We start from the raw sequence: 19486 nt of genomic DNA, 5'->3' as shown, positions 1-19486 counted from the left end.
TGCCACCTGTTCCTTGTTGTTTCATTAGTTCAGTTTGTATTGAAGTCCTGTCCTGGTTTTCAGTTCAGTTTTGTTGGATCCTTTGTTCTACTCTGCTTAGTTCTTCGTGTTCTATTTCTGGTTTGTTCTGTTCTGCCAGCTGTACTTTGCCTGCACAAGCCTTAAATAAAGCATTTATTCCTCAGCCTCATTCAGCCTGCAGTCTCCTGCATTTGGGTCCACCTGCTCTGTTCCACCTAACAGGATATAGCCTACTGTAAGCACAGTGCACATATATATATGCAAACCTACATGCATATGTACATACAGATGCACACACACGATCACACAGTACCTCAGTTGCCAACTTCAGGCTGGAGCAGCCTACAGACACGCTACAAAGGCAATAAGCCTATTCTACCATTCAATTATTTGGCAACGAGACAAGATCATGGTTAGAAATCAGCAATTAACCTTCAGAATTCAACTTTAGCCTGTCCAGGATTCTTGAAGATGTGCCACTACCTGTCAATGGTGACAATCAGCGGGCCGGGAAAAGGAGACTGAAAGAGATACCACGCTGGTGTAGGGCTTCTTTGATGTTGTTGTACTCTGTTCTTCTTGGAGTAGGAAAAAGCGCCAGGACTTGTAGGAAAGTTCTTCTTTCTTCTTTGATTCCCAAAGAAATCACAGCTTATCCTCAAATCTAAGAAGCCTCAGGATGATGGTTTGCGGCTTACTGCTGTCGTCTCATCTTGGGCTGGTATGTGAACTCTATTTATTTCAGGACTGGGTTGGTCCTCTGGGATCTGCAAGATGTTCTTAAGCGGCTTGCTGGTCCCTTTATGTTGTTTCCTTCCATATTTTCAGGGATGTTAATGAGACATAGGTTATTACATTCAGAGTAGTTTTCCAGATGGTCCACTGTATGCACAAGCTTGCTCATTTGTTTTCTAAGTTTAGCATTGCTGCTCTGAGGCGGATCGATCTTGTCTACCACATCCAATATATGTTGCTCCACACCAGCGATACGTGAGAGTAGGCCAGCTAAATCTGCCTCAATTTTGGCTGTTGTCTGTAGGAATACTGGTAGGGTCTCTCTCATGGTTATCTATGCGTCGGTCGGGCTGTTTATTATATTTCCTTAGCCCAGAGAGGGCAGTCGAATCCCCCACTGTCTACACCTTTGTCAACTTCACGGCCATTTTCCCCCTCCAGGGTCCAGGGACTGTTTACCTTTGCCAAGTTTGATTTGGGTCATTTTACAGTGCCCTCTTTATTTTATAGATTCTGCCATGAGAGTAAATATAGAGACTTTAGAACCCTTTTTTGAAAATGTTAAGTGGGTTTTAGCAGTGATTAAGCAGTGTTTAAGGAGAGCTAATTTGAGGCATGGCTCACTCCATCGAAACCATCACAGGACTCCAGATGGATCATGCTTTCTAAAGAAAAAAGATTCCTGCATAAGTCAAGGTGCATAAATTCTGTCTATAGCTCACTAATAAACATGTAACCTCCCCTGCTTTGAGTTTGGTAAAATTGGAAATATATTCACAGATTTGAACTCCCCAGATCAATAACTCATAAGCAAAACATTTTTAAAACACAAACAACACCTCTTTCCTACTGCAGTAAGGTAGACAACAAACTACAACCTAATTTTCACCAAACCAAGCTGTCCTCTGAGCTGGACAAATAACATTGGTCTCTATGTACAGCGCAGGGACCGTCTGAAAAGTGAAACACCAAAAAGAGATACAACAAAAATATTCAATAACTCCTACAGTGTTGTGTCGCCAAAATTGCTTCACACATCAATGATCTCTTGTTGGTGATACTACAACACTTAGTTTGAAAAACTGTGCTTTTGCATAATTTGGGGGCAGAAATGATAAATAAATAATAATAAAATAATTCCCTTTAAATTGAAGACCAGTTCTTCTCTCAAAGGAATTAATTAGTAATCAATGCAGTCCTTCAAAAGAGCGCCAAGGATCCTTTTTCTTTCAAAATACGCCTCCTAGACAATAAAAACTTTTACAACTCTTTGTCTGGGGTGTTTTTTCTTTTTCTGTTTTTGGGCTTGCTCACTTGTGTGCTGACTGCTGCTGTGGCTGTAGCTTCTTCTGTTTTCTCTTTGCCTTATCAGGCGTGTTGTGTATTGGCTTTGTTCTGGGTGTTGTCTTTTTCATTCTTCTCTGAGAGATGCAATCTCCAGAAAGGAATTCTCATCGAAGAGGAAAGACTGCACAGATGCCTACGCCACAAGCCAAGCCGGTTGCCATTTGAATAATCTATTCTCTTTGTAATCTCCAATTTTTATTGCGTAATTAAACTTCCTCAAGACTTTTCTCAGGACTTCTGATAAGTTTAGCTCCACTCTGCAGCCTGCCACTGAATGCACAGAGACTAGGACACCTCCCTGCTGTGTGTGTCCACTACACAGCCTCAGTTAGTCTGATTGATTCAGATTCTTTATTGACAATATAAAAGATATACCACATAATAAGTAAATAAATAATATATGCACAGCCTCAACCAGGAGGCATCACATCTTTGTACCGTAGTTGTCAAAAGGATAAAACACAATAAAGACCAAGAGCTTATCATTGTGTTTTTGACTCATTTTTGACTCAATTTAACCACTCATTCATTCATTTTTAGTTGTATATATACATAGTGTTTCCCATTTGTCTGTATCCTTTGGTAGTTAAATAAATATCTTGATTTATAGCCAAGTCATTGTATCTGTATTCCTTCATATCAGATGGAGGTCCCTGTATTCAGAGTTCACTCATTGGTGATCCCTACTGCTCATCTAAAGATTTGAGTCTTTTTTCATTCAATATGACTCCAAATTGTGGAACTTACTTCCAACTGATCTGACGGTTGTCAATTCTCTCAATACATTTAAGAAGAATGTTAAAATATGTCTCCTTAAAATGGCTTGTTACTTTGCTTTTACCCAGACTTGTAAGTCTCTTTTGTACAGTAAATGTACTTTCAATGCTGTGCAGCAATTTGTCAACTGTGGTTTTGAAGTTTTACATAAATAAAACTTATTATTTTACAGATTTGGGTAATATTAAATATATTATATAAATAAATAAAATAGGTCACACACACATTTAGTAATGTCATAGAGTAAGTGCAAATGTAAACCAAAATTGATTTTCCTTTCATCGTGTAGACAGTATTTCAAGATGTGCTTAAATAGACTGGGAGAGGAAGCCTGAATTAGCATCAAGTGGCAGCCTGGCATGATAACCCACACCTTCCAGAAAGATGACACCAGTTGTGGGATCTTTGTCAAGCAAGTTATTCTATGCAACACCTTATTTTTATGATAGACAAAACAATATGTTGTTTGACTGTGTAAGATCATACACAGTACAGATGGCCAAGATGACAGTGAAGGCATTTCCAAACATACCACAGACATTTAACATGGACACTTATAAACAGTATGTCAGAAAAAATCCAGTCTAGCCAGAAGTGCTTTGGCATAAGTCAAGCTCAAGTTAGTTAGCTCAACTTACAAATGAAGCCCCCCCACTCCCCATATACAAAAAAAAAAAATTTCCTCTCACCCCCCTCCCATGGGGGGTGGTGGTGTGTCTTCCTCAAGCTCCGGTTCTCTACCAGAGGCCTGTGAGTTTGAGGGTTCTGCGCAGTATCTTAGCTGTTCCTAGGACTGTGCTCTTCTGAGCAGAGACCTCAGATGTTGTACCTGGAATCTGCCGGAGCCACTCTCCCAGTTTGTGGGTTACAGCCCCCAGTGCTCCAATTACCACTGGCACTACTGTTGCTATTACTCCCCACATCTTTTCTAGCTCCTCTTTCAGCCCTTGGTATTTTTCGATCTTCTCGTGTTCCTTCTTCTTGATGTTGCTGTCGCTTGGGATTGCTACGATTGGTTAGCCATTACCAGTTTGTCATTCTGGATCTGGAAGTCCCACAGGATCTTGGCTTGGTCATTCTAAACCACCTTAGGAGGTGTCTTCCATTGTGACCTTGGGACCTCCAACCCATACTCAGTGCAGATGTTCCTGTACACTATGCCAGCCACTTGGTTATGGCGTTCCATGTAAGCTGTTCCTGCCTGCATCTGCTATTATGTGCTGAACTGTCTCAGGAGCATCTTTGCACAGCCTGCACCTGGGGTCCTGTCTGGTGTGGTAGATCCCCGCCTCTATTGATCTTGTACTAAGTGCCTGTTCTTGTGCTGCCATGATCAGTGCTTCTGTGCTGTCCTTCAGTCCAGCCTTTTCCAGCCACTGGTAGGATTTCTTGATATCAGCCACTTCTTCTATCTGTCGGTGGTACATGCCATATAGGGGCTTGTCCCTCCATGATGGTACCTCCTCCTCCTCTGCATCATGTTTCTGCTGCCTGAGGTATTCACTTAGCAGTTCATCTTTGGGGGCCATCTTCCTGATGTATTCTTGGATCTTGGTTGTTTCGTCCTGGTCAGTGGCTCTGATGCTCACCAGTCCTCGGCCTCCCTCGTTCCGCTTAGTGTACAGTCTCAGGGTGCTGGACTTGGGATGAAACCCTCCATGCATTGTGAGGAGCTTCCTTGTCTTGATGTCAGTGGCCTCTATCTCCTCCTTTGGCTGGCTTACTATGCCAGCGGGGTATCTGATGACTGGCAGGATGTACGTGTTGATGGCTTGTATCTTGTTCTTCCCATTCAGCCGACTTTTCAGGACATGCCTTACTCTGTGTAGGTATTTGGCTGTGGCTGACTTCCTTGCGGCCTCCTCAAGGTTCCCATTTGCCTGCGGGATCCTAAGGTATTTGTAGCTGTAGCTGTCATGAACACCTGCAATGTGGCCTTCCTGTAGTTCAACCCCCTCGGTTCTGATCATCTTCCCTCTCTTCGATACCATCCGACCACACTTATCTTGTCCAAATGACATTCTGATGTCGTTGCTGTAGATCCTGGTGAGGTGGATCAGTGAGTCGATGTCTCGCTCATTCCTGGCATACAGCTTGATGTCATCCATGTAGAAGAGGTGACTGATGGTTGTTCCACTTCGGAAACGGTACACGTAGCCACTCTTCGAGATGATCTGGCTGAGGGGGTTCAGGCCTATGCAGAACAGCAGCAGGAATAGTGCATCACCTTAGTATATGCCACACTTGATGGTAACTTGTGCAAATGGCTTTGAGTTGGCCGCCAGAGTTGTTTTCCACAGTGTATATGTGTGGCACAGGTTGGTCTGCCTGGTCTTGCAGGCCATATATATATATATATATATATATGTGTGTGTGTGTGTGTGTGTGTATGTATGTATGTATGTGTGTGTGGTTTCTTGAAGATTAAATGAGTGGACTAGTTTTGATGACTTCTCTTGATGTATGTCATACAAGACAAGTAGACCATACAAAACGTCATCAGTCCACAGTTACACCAGTTGGACCACATTACATGCTACCAGTGTAACTTGGAATCGTCACTACAAAGAGAAAAACACCTGTCAACAGTTGGTCATAAAAACAAATGGAGGTCCACAAATAAAGTCCTAAAAATTATTATTATTTTGGGACTGTAATGCACCAATAACCTATTCAGAGTGAACCCCAGTTTTCAACTACTGACCAACGGGAAGGCCTCCAAAACCAAACTTTCATCCTTCTCAGAAAAAACAGTTTAGTAAATATAAGATGGACTGTGTGTTTGAGTCTATATGTTAATTGATGAAAGTAGCCTAAAACAATGTTCTGATTTGTGGAAAGCAAATAGGAGACCTCGTTACCTGGTTTAAATGCTAAAGAGATTCTTCTCAAAATTCATCATAATTAGGCAAAAAATCTTTAAAAGCTAAGTGGTTTTGTAGAACCATCAGGGGTCTCCTGGTGTTTGACGTGAATTTGGTGCTACTACAATTTAGCTTAAAAAACATCAAGACCATTAAAAACAAAGACATTTTCCAAACTAAGGGGTGATTCACAAAAGGATTGCACGGCTTTTGCGTTTTTTTGCAGCTTTTGAGACAAAAAGAAACCATATAATTCACAAAGGACCCGGAAAGGGTGAAATTGCAGCGTAACCAACAGGAGACCATTGATGTGTGAAGTCATTGAAGGGAGACTACACTGTATAAGAGTGAAGTTATTGAATATTTTTCCCAATAAAAATTACCCCAAATTATGCAAAAGCACATTTTTCCAAAGTAAGTGTTGTACTATAACAAACAGGAGACCACTGACGTGTGAAGTGAGGGGACACTACACTGTATAAGAGTGAAGTTATTGAATATTTTTGTAGTATCTCTTTTTGGTGTTGCACTTTTTAGACGGTCCCCACTTACTTATCTCACAGTCGGCTGTACATAGAGACCGATGTTATCAGTCCAGCTCTGAGGAGTCTCGTTTGGGTGAAAATTAGGTTGTAGCTCGTTGCCTACCCTACAGCTGTAGGAGAGGCGTCGCTTGTGTTTTAACAACGTTTCGTTTACGAGTTATTGATCCGCGAAGTTCGAATCTGAATAGGCCTAGGCTATATCTTCCAACTTGAATCAAGAAAAACTCAGCTGTGGCTGCTTTTATGCTCTCAGCCCTCACAGCAAACATTTGTCTTAGCTGGACAACTTTTACAAAAATGGTTGACTTCATACAAATATATCGAAGATCATTATACAACAATGACAGGGTTGAACATACAGCCTACATATATGAACATACACTGCACCGAAATCCAAGAAACTCGCGTGTAATATGTGTGTAAATTAAATGATATTATTTAGCTTTTGGCACAAAAAAGAAAAACATTTTGTGTTACATTCTTGTTTGGAAATTGTGGAGCAAGAAGTGTGGTTACATAGATTAGTAAATTTGGTTTTATAATTATTTGGATATAATTCCCGTATATTTAACTGTATTTTATTATTTAAATGGGGTATTTATGTATAGACTATTTGTTTGGATTCCAATAAACAAAGCAGACTTTTTTTCGTTGGTGCTGGAATCATTATATATATATCATCATATTATTTTTCATCAATATGTCTAATAGCTCACTGCATTTTTGAAATGATGACAATGACCTTATTCATCATGTTTAACAGCGTATATTTAGTTATTGTATATAATTACATGTGTGTAGGAGAACATGACAGTCACTGTCTGTTGGTTTTCCTTCATCGGTGGAGGAAGTTGTTTTCTTTTCTTTGGTCACGCAATGCGGGGTTTTAAAGCATTGGGTGGATTGTCATCAAACCTGGTGAATGGTTCCTCTCCAGGAAGTTATGTGAACCCGAAATGTCAGACACTGCTGAGCTATTTATTGTTTAACATCCTCACGACACTACCGACGAACTTTATCATGCCATTGAATGGGTGTTATCATTGGTGATGAGTTTCATAGATGATATGCGTTAGGTATGTGTTAGAGGAAGTCAGCGACATTTACTAGTAGGTTCATCCATCGTTAAGGTGGAGGTCACTTTCTTCGGAAACGCCTGATATTTCACCATATTTACTTACATTATTACTGATGTTTGTAGAAGTAGCCCAAACAATATTCATATTGCACTTTCAAAAATATTAAAAATACAGTTAAATTCTCAGTCGAAGAAATTACGTGACAGAGTTAAAAAAAAAAAAAAGTGTGTAGCTTATAAAAACGCAAAGAAAAAAAGTATAGCTAGAGATAGCGAAATAACAGACAGTAACAACCTTTTTTCCCAAAATCACGTTCATGTAGGCCTACAACTAAACTGCATTCTTAATTACATTTTGATGGGTGGCCTATTTACTCCGGATTACGTTTGTTTATAACGTGCATGAACATGTCTGCCGTTTATTTTGTTGCTTTTCTCAAATGCAGGGTTGTAATGAAAATTCTAAATGTATAATTTGCATGTAAATTAGAATAATCAAACTTTTTTATGTATAGAAATGCATAACTTACAAAAAAAAGTTATTGACGAAAAGTCAATAAAATAAAAAAAACAACAACACTAAAATAACCTAATAACGAAAAATGAAAGAACGAAAATCACAACACAAAAATGTTTTACTATTAAAAATAAACCGTGTCTTTGGTTAACCAAAATACTGTTCAGTTATTCCGGGTTGTTCCTCTACATGACCTTTAATGTCTATTTATAACTACATAAATAAACAATTAATGAGAACTATTTTTTTTTTTTTTTTGAAAAAGCTCTTCTTCTCTAAAAAATCAAAGTTGGCTCTCCCGACACTGGCATGAGTATCACACTGGTGTCAAGTTACTAAACAGGGATCAGGAACTAGGAAGAAGAAAATGAATTCATTGTCTGAGAAAACATTTCCTTCTAACTTCACGCTAACTACATGCCGCGTCAAATGATGCGTCATCATGCCTATAAAGACCTGAGAATTGACTGAGCATCGATAGCTGACTGAAGCTGGAAGTTCAAGTTGGATGCGACACCAGAGCTACAAGGACACGAGCTCTACTTTATCACAGGTAACTTTCCATTATATTACTTTTTTTTTTTTTTTTTTACACAATTTACGGTTTTCTATTCTACTCTATTCTATAATCAACAATAATGTAGGCTATTAAATTACTTTTTTGCATCATATTTTCAGGAATTTGTTCAAAAGAAAATTCGGAATAAGTTAGATTTATAGGGTTATTAGTTTGAATTATTTGACCAGTGCCTATATGATGAGACAATAAATTTCTTTTTTGCAGAGATGAATCGGTTTCTGTGCCTGCTGGCTGCAAGTCTTTACCTGTGTTTGCAATGCCAAGTGAACGCTGGTGAGTGTTACCTTTCTCATCTTACTTAGAATACCTACAAAAAGATTTAAATGCATTACATTTTTTTTTTATAAATTTAAAATAATCTCATCCTACTACAATGTAATTTATCTTATTTTGTGTAATGAACTGCATGATCAGCTCATAAAGAAATAGCCTACGTGAATTTATGTTTTGTTCTTGAATAGACTACAATCAACATAAATGCTGTAATTGTGTCACATGACTGAAACTTAAAACTGATCATGTCAGTTATACACTGATCAAAAACATCAATGTTAAGAGTGAGCCAGAAAGTAAATCAAAGTTAATTGTTTTTTTCTTTCAGATTCTCGTTTGAGCCGGAGTGTCATTGAAAGGGCTGTGATGGCGGCCAAGGCCAATGTGGACTCAGCCTATGAATACTCTCGGAGAGAGTGAGTGTACAAACCTGCTGAACTTAAGTTTTGCATTGACTGGAAAAAAAAACAACAACATAGATTTATAAAATTGATATTATTCTGCAATGCCATAAAAGAAAACAGTGCAGTTAATATACCTTCAGAAGCAGTGAGCTCATAAATCTGAACTCTCCACACAATACAGGAGCATTGACCGTCTGAGGAGGAGTGTAGCGAATCCTTCAGACATCCTGCGGCTGTTGAAGCAACCTGTTGGACCCAGTCGTGACGCTGTGCGTGCTGCTGACTATATGGATAATGCTGTGAAACTGATCAAGAGGTCTCTGGAAAGACGCCAAAAGCGCTCCATCAATGCCACAGGTATGTACCCAAAATAGGTTCTTCGAAATTTCCATACGGGTATGTGCCAATTGTTGTTGAGCTGGGTTGCTTATTCTTTGCTTTGTTGATCAGATCTGATCACTGAGGAAGATCTGCAGGTCATTGCTGATCTGACAGGCTGCTCTCCCCGACATCGCGTCCCCTCTTGCAAGACGACTCCCAATTTAAACAGGTTTCGCACTGCGAGCAGCGTCTGCAACAACAGGTGAGGCATCAATTAAGCAGCCACTTTAACATTAATGGTTGAACAAGTGACAAACATCTTCACTGACTGCTTAATTTATTCTGACCCTGGAGCCAAATAAATTCAATGTCGCTTTCTTCCTTTCATTTTATAAACAAATAAACTGAAAATAGGTGTGGACAACTGCACAGCTAACTTTCATTTTGAACAATATAAAAGTAAAACCTCTGTGGTTATGAGCGAAGCTTGGTACTAATTGTGATGTCCCTGATTTGAGATTGGCTTGGGACTTTTGTTGCATGTTGTCACCTTGTCCTTTTTCCTGCATTTGCTTTTTGTTGGCAAAAACAATTTAATAAATGCAAAATGCTACAAAAGGAATCTCAGAACAGAGAAAATAAGAGTGCAATCACGGACTTTTCCCCCCTCTCACCTAGGGCAAACACCCGCTGGGGATCTTCCAACACACCGTTCACCCGCTGGCTGCCTGCTGAGTACCAAGATAAAATCTCGCTGCCTAAAGGCTGGGATCGTGACCTCAAAATCAACAATCATATTCTTCCTTTGGTACTATACTTCGGGATATTCATCTTTAATGGCTACACCACTTCATTGACCAGCTAATATAACAGCCTCATCTAAATAACCATGGAATAAAGATGACATTTGTAGTTGTATACATCATTTTCACCAAGGTGATCATCTCCCTATAGGTGAGGGAAGTGTCCAACCGCATTTTGAGCACAGCCAACACTGACGTGGAGAACGACCCACTATACACTCACCTGGTGACAATCTTCGGCCAATGGACTGACCACGATCTGACCTTCACTCCTCACTCTCCTGTCATCCGCTCATTCAGTAATGGTATCAACTGTGACGAGAGCTGTGATCGCACAGAGCCCTGCTTCCCCATCGAGGTCAGTCTCACTGCATCACACAAGAAAACATATTAATACATCCACGCAAACACCGACATACTGGATGCTTAGTTACCACTTCTTGTCCTCTGAACAGTTTCCCAAGGGAGATCCCCGCTTTGGCAGAAACTCAGAAGAGTGCATGCCCTTCTTTCGCTCAGCAGCGGGTTGCGGATCTGGCAACACGGGCCACATCTTTGGTGCAAGCAATGTCCGTGAGCAGATGAACACTCTCACAGCTTTCATTGATGCGGGTCAGGTGTACGGCTCAGACGATGCCAAAGCTCGCTTGCTCCGGAACCTCACTACAGATGAGGGTCTGTTGAGGGTCAACACAGAGTATACTGACAACAGCCGTGAGCTCCTGCCCTTCACCAGCATGGGAGCCAACATGTGTGCAACTCGACGCAACCTTACTAATGACAGTAATGCCGAGGAGGTGCAGTGCTTTCTAGCTGGTAAGTGGCAGCAAGCAAACTGATGAATAATCATTATCCCAATACTCATCCCAAGCAGTGCAAAGCTCATTTTAATTGTATGTAACTTTTAAGGTGACGAGCGCACCAATGAGAACATTGCTCTGACCTCTTTACACACACTGTTGATGCGAGAGCACAATCGCCTGGCACGTGCTCTGGCCAAACTCAATCCTCATTGGAGAGGAGAGAGACTCTACCAGGAGGCGCGCAAGATCATGGGAGGATACTTCCAGGTTAGAGAGGAGCTTAGCTGAATGAACTGAAGAGATCTTGTGTCAATTGGTGACGGTATGTCCTCACAACTCATTCATCCGTCATCCATTCTTTTTTGTCTTTCAGGTTATCACTTTCAGAGATTACTTGCTCCACATTGTTGGTCCAGACTTCATTTCCAGGCAGCTGTCCACCTACCCTGGTTATGATGAAACCGTGGACCCCACCATCTCCAATGTGTTCGCCACAGCTGCCTATCGATTCGCTCACCTAATGATTCAGCCCGTCATGTTCCGTCTTGATGAGCAGTACAAGGAGCACCGTGAATTCCCCAGCCCAATGCTGCACAGAGCCTTCTTCACACCATGGAGGATCCTTTTTGAGGGTATGGTCGAGGTGTCTTACTTGTTTGTTCTGCTCTCTATGGAAAATCAACAAAACTGATCCAAAAAAAATTATATCTTGTGCTCCTCAGGTGGTTTGGACCCAATCCTGAGAGGGCTGGTGGGTCGCCAGGCCAAACTGAACACTCAGGATCAAATGATGCCTGATGAGCTGAGAGAAAGGCTGTTTCAATTCTCTGCTCATTTGGCACTGGATCTGGCTGCTCTGAATCTGCAGAGAGGCAGGGACCATGGACTCCCTGGTATTCATTTAGTCTTTATACCTATACATTCTTTATGTCAAGAATGAATATGCTAATATATTTAAGCTTTTGCGGGCATAACACATTATTTTAAACATTGCAATATTCTTAGGCTACAACAAATGGCGCAAGTTCTGCGGGCTGTCAGAACCACAAAATGAGGAAGACCTGGCTAAAGTGATGAACAACACTGAGCTGGCCAGGAACCTGACAGATCTCTATGGCCACCCTGACAACATTGACGTGTGGCTGGCAGGAGTCGCAGAGCCTTTTGTTCGTGGAGGAAGAGTGGGACCCCTGTTCGCCTGCCTGATTGCCACTCAGTTCCAGAAGATCCGAGAGGGAGACCGGTAATCAGACAGGAAATTTCAAAGCTGACATTGCTAATGATGTGGAGATATTTGTACTAGCTGCACTTTTACATTCAGACATTAACGAACTGTCCATTTCAGACTTTGGTGGGAGAACGAGAGAGTCTTCACTGAAGCCCAGAGAGAGTCTCTGAGGGACACATCGCTTGCCCGCATCATCTGTGACAACACTGGTATCACTGAAGTACCAAGAACACCTTTCCAATACCGGCCCAGAGGGTCTGGTTACACCCAGTGCAGTGACATCCCTGCCTTTGACCTCAGTCCATGGAGAGAGGATGGTGAATTGATGCTCTGAAATTTTTGCTGACATTTACAAATGAAAACATTCAATGCTAAAATTTGAGTATTTTTGAATAACTGCTTTTCCCTTTTCATTTGCTTTGGAAGAAAGCTCAGGTGAAACCCAGGGACCAGCAGGTAAATCCAGCACTTCTTGTACTATTATCTATAAATAGTGAAATCATTATAGAATTGTGATTGAAAATACTGCAGTGGGAAATTTCTGTTGGTATAATTGTATTCATGTCTTTTTACACGCAGGACCAAGAGGACCCCGAGGTCTGAGAGGCCCCCCTGGACCTCCTGGCACTGTGGAGAAAGTGGCCTTCACTGTACGACTGGGCAACAACTTCCCCAAAGCTGGAGTTCCCATCATCTTCCGTGACGTCATCTATAACGGACAGAACGACTATGACATTAAGACCGGGATTTTCACCTGTGTGCATCCAGGCATCTATGAATTTCAGTTCCACTGCACGATCTTTCAGAACGCTGCCAGTGTGGATCTGATGCGAAACGGAGATCGGGTCCTTCACTCATTCACCACCCGGCAGAAAGGTTACATCACAGCCAGTGGCAGCACATACATAAAGCTAGAGAAGGGAGACAAGGTCTGGCTGGTGGCTAATCATGGCGGTAATGGTCTGACCAAAGACAGCTTCTTCTCAGGGCATCTGCTGTTCACCGAGTAGGAGAACAGTGTCAACACACTGCAAAAAACATCTGTTTTTGCAAGTTATTTAGTGTAAAATGCAACCTTAAACATTTCTATGACACCCTTAACGTTTGCTGAGAAGGTGAAATAATTCCACTTGTTTCCAGTGCAATTTCCTGCAGTGCACCAGTATTAAAGGTCCTGGAGACCACGCAGGTATTCACAGTTACACAGACTTCCTCTTCATCTAAGCAGAGCTATGCTTAGAGTTACCTGAAGTCACCAATCTCTATTGAGAATTATAAATGGGGGAGTTGTTGTGCCTTAAAGGCTGCAATGAACTAACACAGAGAGTCATGGTTGCAATGAAAGACAAAATAATATAACATGATAATAACTATTAGAATGGATATTTTTTGCAGTGAACCTTGTTGACAGAAAACCACAATGTTCAAAACCCTGTGGCATGATTTGACTGTATCAAAACTTTGCACTGAATGAAGTAGAAGTACCTGCATTTGTAATGCAAAGGAAGGAGCCAAGCTTATATATTCTTTTTTAAAATTAACTACTGAAAATCAATGTGATACCTCTGAGTACTACTTACGACCGTGTGATGTTTTCTTCTCTTCTTGCGATTTAATCATCATTTTGTCTCATAAAATTGTCTTTACCTCTTTTCTTTAGAGATCTGTACCTTTTTACAGCCTATGTTTGGCAAATGAAAGCGAAAAATCAGGTAATCTTTCAATAAGCTAAAATTGCAAAAGCTGCATTTGAGAAATGATTTGTTTGGAACACATTTTTGTTTGTCCAAAGTATAAGTGTAAGACCTTGTGTCACTTTCAATAAACATCAATAAATTATTCTTACACAAATGAACCCTCTGCCTCATTGTTTCACATTCATAATGATCATCACAGTTAATTTTCAATAATCAGTTGTAAAATATGATGACACAGAGCAACATTTTCAGAAGAAAACATCTGTGTGCAGACCCAACCAGCAGGTGGCACTGACATACAATCTTATAAGGACAGGGAAGCAGGCACAAGCACAACCTGTGGTTTTGGATGAATCTCAGATACAGTACTGCATATATGATGTAAATCTGGTTCTCAATTTGCTCCAGCGATTTAAAATCTAAATATCTCATATATTAAGTTTAATGCTTGTACTGAACACATACACTCTGAAAGTTTGTGATTGTTTCAGTTAAAGCAAAGAATCAAAATAGTTGATTCACTGATAAGTGCTTGGAGCTAAATTCAGAGCAGAGCATATTTATTCATGGTGTTTACAATATCTTAATTAAAGAATTTTGTTCCCCCTCCCCTAATTGGAAAGATCCAGTTGGCAGAAACTCTTTGCTGTAGTTGTTGAGTTATTTTTCCTCTGCAGGAGTGTGAGGAAAAACCCTTTCTCTGAAACATAGTTTCTCTTAGAACCAAATCCTGCAAATCAAAAACATCCATGAAGTGTCACAAGTTTGTTAAAAATCTGTGGTGTTTTAAGAAAAGATATTTTTTTTCTTAAAAGCATCATAACCTCAGTCAGACACACAACTTTCTATAATCTGTGGTCACTATTTACAGTGATGCAGAAGTTGGCTTGAAAGCAGGTAAATGAAAATAATGAACTGAATTTAGATGGTTTTATTGTGCACTACATCCTTGTTACTGTGAGCCAGGATACAACATGAGATATTAGACGAGACATCATCTTATAAAACATTTTCCATAGAGGAACAACTATTTTGTCAACCTCCCAGTGAATCACAAGTTTCAAATGCAAAATATGGACTCCGTCACTGTAATGAAAGCCAGAATGGGCTTCACTGTGATATCTGGAAAAGTGCTGTAAGGTTTATCCCAGCAGGACTGTTTTAATGTGGACTCACCAAACAGATCTTTTTCACAGGAGGACTTTTTTTTTGACATGGCAGGAAACCCTCAGATGTAATTAGTAACATTAATTATAGATTGTTTCATTGAATTTAGGTTTTGGACAGTTTCAGCTTTTCCTGTTGTGGTAAAAATATCTGCAGTGAAAATGAAAATGTAACTGTTGAGAGTAATTCCAAGTTTGAAGTAATGTGCTGAGCAGATGTCAGGCCTGTTTAATATCAGTGTTATAGACTCAATTCATTATCTTTTATTTCATTTGATGAAAATGATAAAGTAATATATAGAGGTTTATAGAAATATTGTAAAATCAGAACTGGCTTTTGCGCTTCTGTGACTGTTTTACTCCATCAATATATCAAACAATCATCGTTTGACCATGTATAAGATATTTTAAAGTCTCTTGTGTATTTGCAATTCATTCTTTTAAAAACGATTATCATACTTGAGTTTTTTTCTTTAGGAAAATGGTTTGCTCCATCTCCAAATCTCAACTGGCTTTGTGCAGAGGTGCATCCACATGTTTGTAATAAGTTTAGCAGATGATGGTTTTTGATATTAAGAAATGAGGCTAAAGGCGGTCGCTCCGCTTTAATTGCGGAATGCCGACACTCCCCTGGGGTTCTGCATCTTTGCCTAAATAAGTAAACAAACAAACAAAAAAAAAAAAAGAAGAAAGAAACGAGCGCAATATATGGCGATCGATAGGAGACGTGATGGGTCGCATTAGCTCTGTTGTTTTCTCCACAGTGGAGAGGAGGGACGGGAACCAGCTGCTGCGTCTCCAGCACCCCCCTACACACACACACACACACACACACACACACACACACACACACACACACACACACACACACACACACACACCTCCTGACCTCCGTGGACACAGTGCCATCCACACAGAGTGGCTCCGGGTGTCCCATGGGAGCAGGGGAATGCTGGAGAGGACGAGCGGCACACGATACCCCATTGTTTGGTTTAGCAGTCACTGATTCCCCCCCTTCAACCCCCCCCCCCCCCAATCCCAAACTCCCTCCCACCCCCGCCCTCCTCCCTAAAACACACGGACTGAGCCTCTCAGCGGGTTAAATTGATTAGAAAGACGTCTGTGATTTGACTAATCTTCCATTTTCGCCCCGGCTCTCCGCTTCACCAAATTAGAAAAGCCACACACATTTTAGGCTGCGAGTCTTGCGGGTTGTGATAGGCTAATCACGGCCGAGCCCCTCGCACCTGTGGGGCTGAAGTGAAGACACAAGTTGGTCCGCAGTGGGTAAATCAACTGCTGCAAAACATCAACCGAAAAAAAAAATATGATGGGAGCATTTTCTCTTTTTATGTTTTACTTTAAACAGATTCGAGCTGCGTTTGACAATAGAAAACAGTCACATCATTGGGATACAATTTTCAATTATATATAAACAGATAATTTAACTTAATAGCGATATTAGATGAAAATGGGTGATTTAAACTGGAATTAAACGACAAACTCCATTAAAGGCTTAATAATTGTGATTAAAAGTGTCTCTTTTGCAAAAGATATAAGGTTATAGCACCGTCCTTTCCTCTGAAATAGTAAATAAATATGTTATGAAATTTAATAAAGGTGCACATATGAACTGCTTTGCTTCTTAATGAAACTAGGTGATGAGATGTAAGCCAGTTGGACTCAACGTGTCTACTAAAAGTGTGTTTGATGACTCAGATGATTTCTGACGTCAGGCTGAGGCAATTATTGCTCAACTTAAATGCTTAAGGGTTGAACATCCCACTTAGGATATATCTGAGTGCAGTGAGTCAAATCCAAAGTTTTAAATGAATATTCTCTCATTTGGTCACTTTTTGTTTGCAGAGGAAACTGCAGAAGCTTTAGTTTCCTTCATATATATTCAACCACTCTGGATCGATTATCTGAGTTTTAGAGCAAGACACTGAAAACAATCCTCTGTCTGTTCATGTGCTTCTGCATAGGCCAATAAATCCATTTAACGAAAGCATCTCCCTGCGTTTCATAATGTCCACCTGGAAGTTGTAACGAGTGCAGGAATTTAATGAAAGCGCGCATGTGTGTGTGTCATCCCTTATAGATTTTTCATGGTTTTGGGCTAAGTGGAGCTGTCAGTCATGTTAGGAGAAGTGTGTGAGGGGACACAGCGACAGGGCGGAGACTCGGCAGCAGGATTCCCCAAGACTGCTCTCATAATTGGGGGAACATCTGACTTTGTCCCGCGCTGGCAGATGGTGGGTTGAGGCGGGATCCAAGGGGGGAGATTTACATTCATTGTCCGGGCGCACAAACTCCACACAGAGACAATAGTCTCGGTAAGGGGCAAGGAACCAGGCTTGAAAAAAAACTTTCCTTTTCAACGCCAGACGAAAAGGAGCGGAAATTAATTTTTAGTTAAAAAAAAAAATGCTCCACAGCGTGATATAGTTTTGTTTGGATGTGTCTAAACACAGAAAACGGGCCCATTTTCAGTAAGAAAATATTAAGACAAAAATATCATGTAATTAAAGCTAATATAAAAATTTTAGAGTAGGATTTACATTGTGGACAAAAACAAGAGGTTAGTAGAAAACTGTTCTTGTGCAGTTTTCCTTACAGCACCGAGCTCAAATGGTTTGACAATAACTTGTAAAAAATATCAAAATCAGCAGATAAATAAACTTTTGAAGACCAAATACACAACTCTGTTTTATTTCAACACATTATACATGAACCGCTTGTCAAATAATCTTTGAGGAAGCGTGTGTTTTTTTCATCTTTGATGTTATTATGTCATGATAGAGACAGTTTGTTGTACTGATTAAGAACTAATTTTGGTCACTGTCAGGCTGCGCTCCAAACGCCAATCAGAGCGCAGCGCTGTCCGCTGTTGGCGGAGATTGATGGACCAACCAGACGGCCATTGTTGAGGCTGACACTGATGCGATGCCTCCTCAGCGGAATCACTGCGTTCAAAGGAGCAGACGGTCGAGCTGCTGAATACGCGCCTGTCGAGAGCGCACTTGTGTTAAATTTTGACTTGAATGAATAGACCAAACAGGATTTGCTGTACAGACTATTCAGGGCAGTAGTAGCCCAGACTATACAGAAACGTTTAAACCCACATTTTGACAGGTGGCTTTTATAAAACACACAGAGATAAACAATGGGCCTGTATATAAAAATGTGGGAATAAAAAGTAAGATTTTTGCACGACATGAGCGAGTTCCTGCTGTAAAAGACCTAAATGTTGTGATTTCCTGATATTATCTCCCTGGTCGAACTTTATGTGTGAAAAGTTTGCTGGGAGCGTCACTGGTTGGATGCTGAATCTGGCAGAAGTCCAAACAACGGATGCACTTTACACCAATGAGAGCATCCATTTCAACAATCGGTCCCCCATATGGCACTAAGACCCCTCCTCCACTCTCTATCCCGGCAGAGAGTCTCATTCATGCTTCAAGACAGCGGTTCACTGCAAGCTTCCTGCCTCTCGGATCAACTGTTTTGATCAGATCTGGTCTTTTGTCAAAGGAAGACTTTGTGCACATACATTCTAAGAAGAATTTTGAGGCAGACGCGCTCTGAACTGTCCGAGGAGTTGAGCCCACCGAGCAGGTGATCGTTTGCGCTCGAACTAACGCTGGAGATTTGCACTTGGACGATGCTTGCAATCAGTGGGGGAATATATTTATTAACATCGTTTCAGCCTTAAAACAAAGTCCGAGTGGATCTTTTACTGAGACACCTTCTAAAACATCACACAGCACCGGTCACTTATTTTTCAAAGCTCATATTTCTTGCGGCGCTCTGCAGGAGCGCAGCGCCTTGGGCTGGACCTTCTGTTGTTTGCCAAAGTGCTTTAGTGCTTCAGTTTCTTCATTAGTTTAAAAAAGTGCACCCGCCGATCAGGACAGGGCTTAAATGTTCGGGATCCAGGAGCATCTGATACGAGAAGCGAGCGGATTAAAAGAGAGAAGTCTTGGAGAGGAGATGGATCCAGTCCGGTCGTGGGTGCGTAATGTCGGGGTTGTGGATGCGAACGTTGCGGCGCAAAGGTACAGTATAAACCCAGCTGATCTCTTGACATCACCTTTACACCAGTTCTACTCATTCTTGTGTTTTTATAATCAGCTGTGTTAAGGCTTGTCAGAGGCCTGGTAAGATTTATTGTCATGTTCAGTATGAGCACTTTATCCTGAGCGAACATTTAACCAAAGAACAGACATCTAATCACAAAAGGGCTGCAAACTACTTGTTGCAAAAGATAACACGAGTCCCCTTTAAAGGTCAGTGACCCCAAACTTTGAGAACATATTCTAAAAAT

At 40.9% G+C, this 19486-nt stretch overlaps 2 protein-coding genes across 5 annotated transcripts in view; both read left to right on the top strand.

Moving 5' to 3' along the window:
* Nucleotides 1-8337: 8337 nt before the first annotated feature.
* LOC137197267 (eosinophil peroxidase-like) lies at nucleotides 8338-14151 on the top strand. Its single transcript, XM_067610570.1, has 15 exons — nucleotides 8338-8437; nucleotides 8669-8737; nucleotides 9066-9153; nucleotides 9323-9498; nucleotides 9592-9724; nucleotides 10141-10270; nucleotides 10417-10623; nucleotides 10721-11081; nucleotides 11175-11335; nucleotides 11442-11700; nucleotides 11791-11961; nucleotides 12074-12311; nucleotides 12414-12613; nucleotides 12723-12752; nucleotides 12876-14151. Exons 2-15 carry the CDS (start codon nucleotides 8671-8673, stop codon nucleotides 13304-13306), a joined length of 2652 nt encoding a protein of 883 aa, XP_067466671.1. The 5' UTR covers nucleotides 8338-8437; nucleotides 8669-8670; the 3' UTR covers nucleotides 13307-14151.
* A 4459-nt stretch (nucleotides 14152-18610) lies between these two features.
* Nucleotides 18611-19486, top strand: part of ebf2 (EBF transcription factor 2) — a 29322-nt gene continuing 28446 nt past the window's right edge. For all 4 annotated transcript variants that reach the window (XM_067610517.1, XM_067610503.1, XM_067610510.1 and 1 more), the window contains exon 1: nucleotides 18611-19217. In XM_067610517.1, coding sequence (XP_067466618.1) covers nucleotides 19084-19217 — 134 coding nt within the window. In that variant the 5' untranslated portion in view covers nucleotides 18611-19083. The remainder of the gene's footprint in view (nucleotides 19218-19486) is intronic.

Source organism: Thunnus thynnus, chromosome 2 (assembly GCF_963924715.1).
Source record: "Thunnus thynnus chromosome 2, fThuThy2.1, whole genome shotgun sequence".
In the NCBI taxonomy this organism is placed as follows: domain Eukaryota; kingdom Metazoa; phylum Chordata; class Actinopteri; order Scombriformes; family Scombridae; genus Thunnus; species Thunnus thynnus.
The sequence above is the reverse complement of the archived record's forward strand: the minus strand, read 5'-3'. Positions and strand labels throughout refer to the sequence as shown.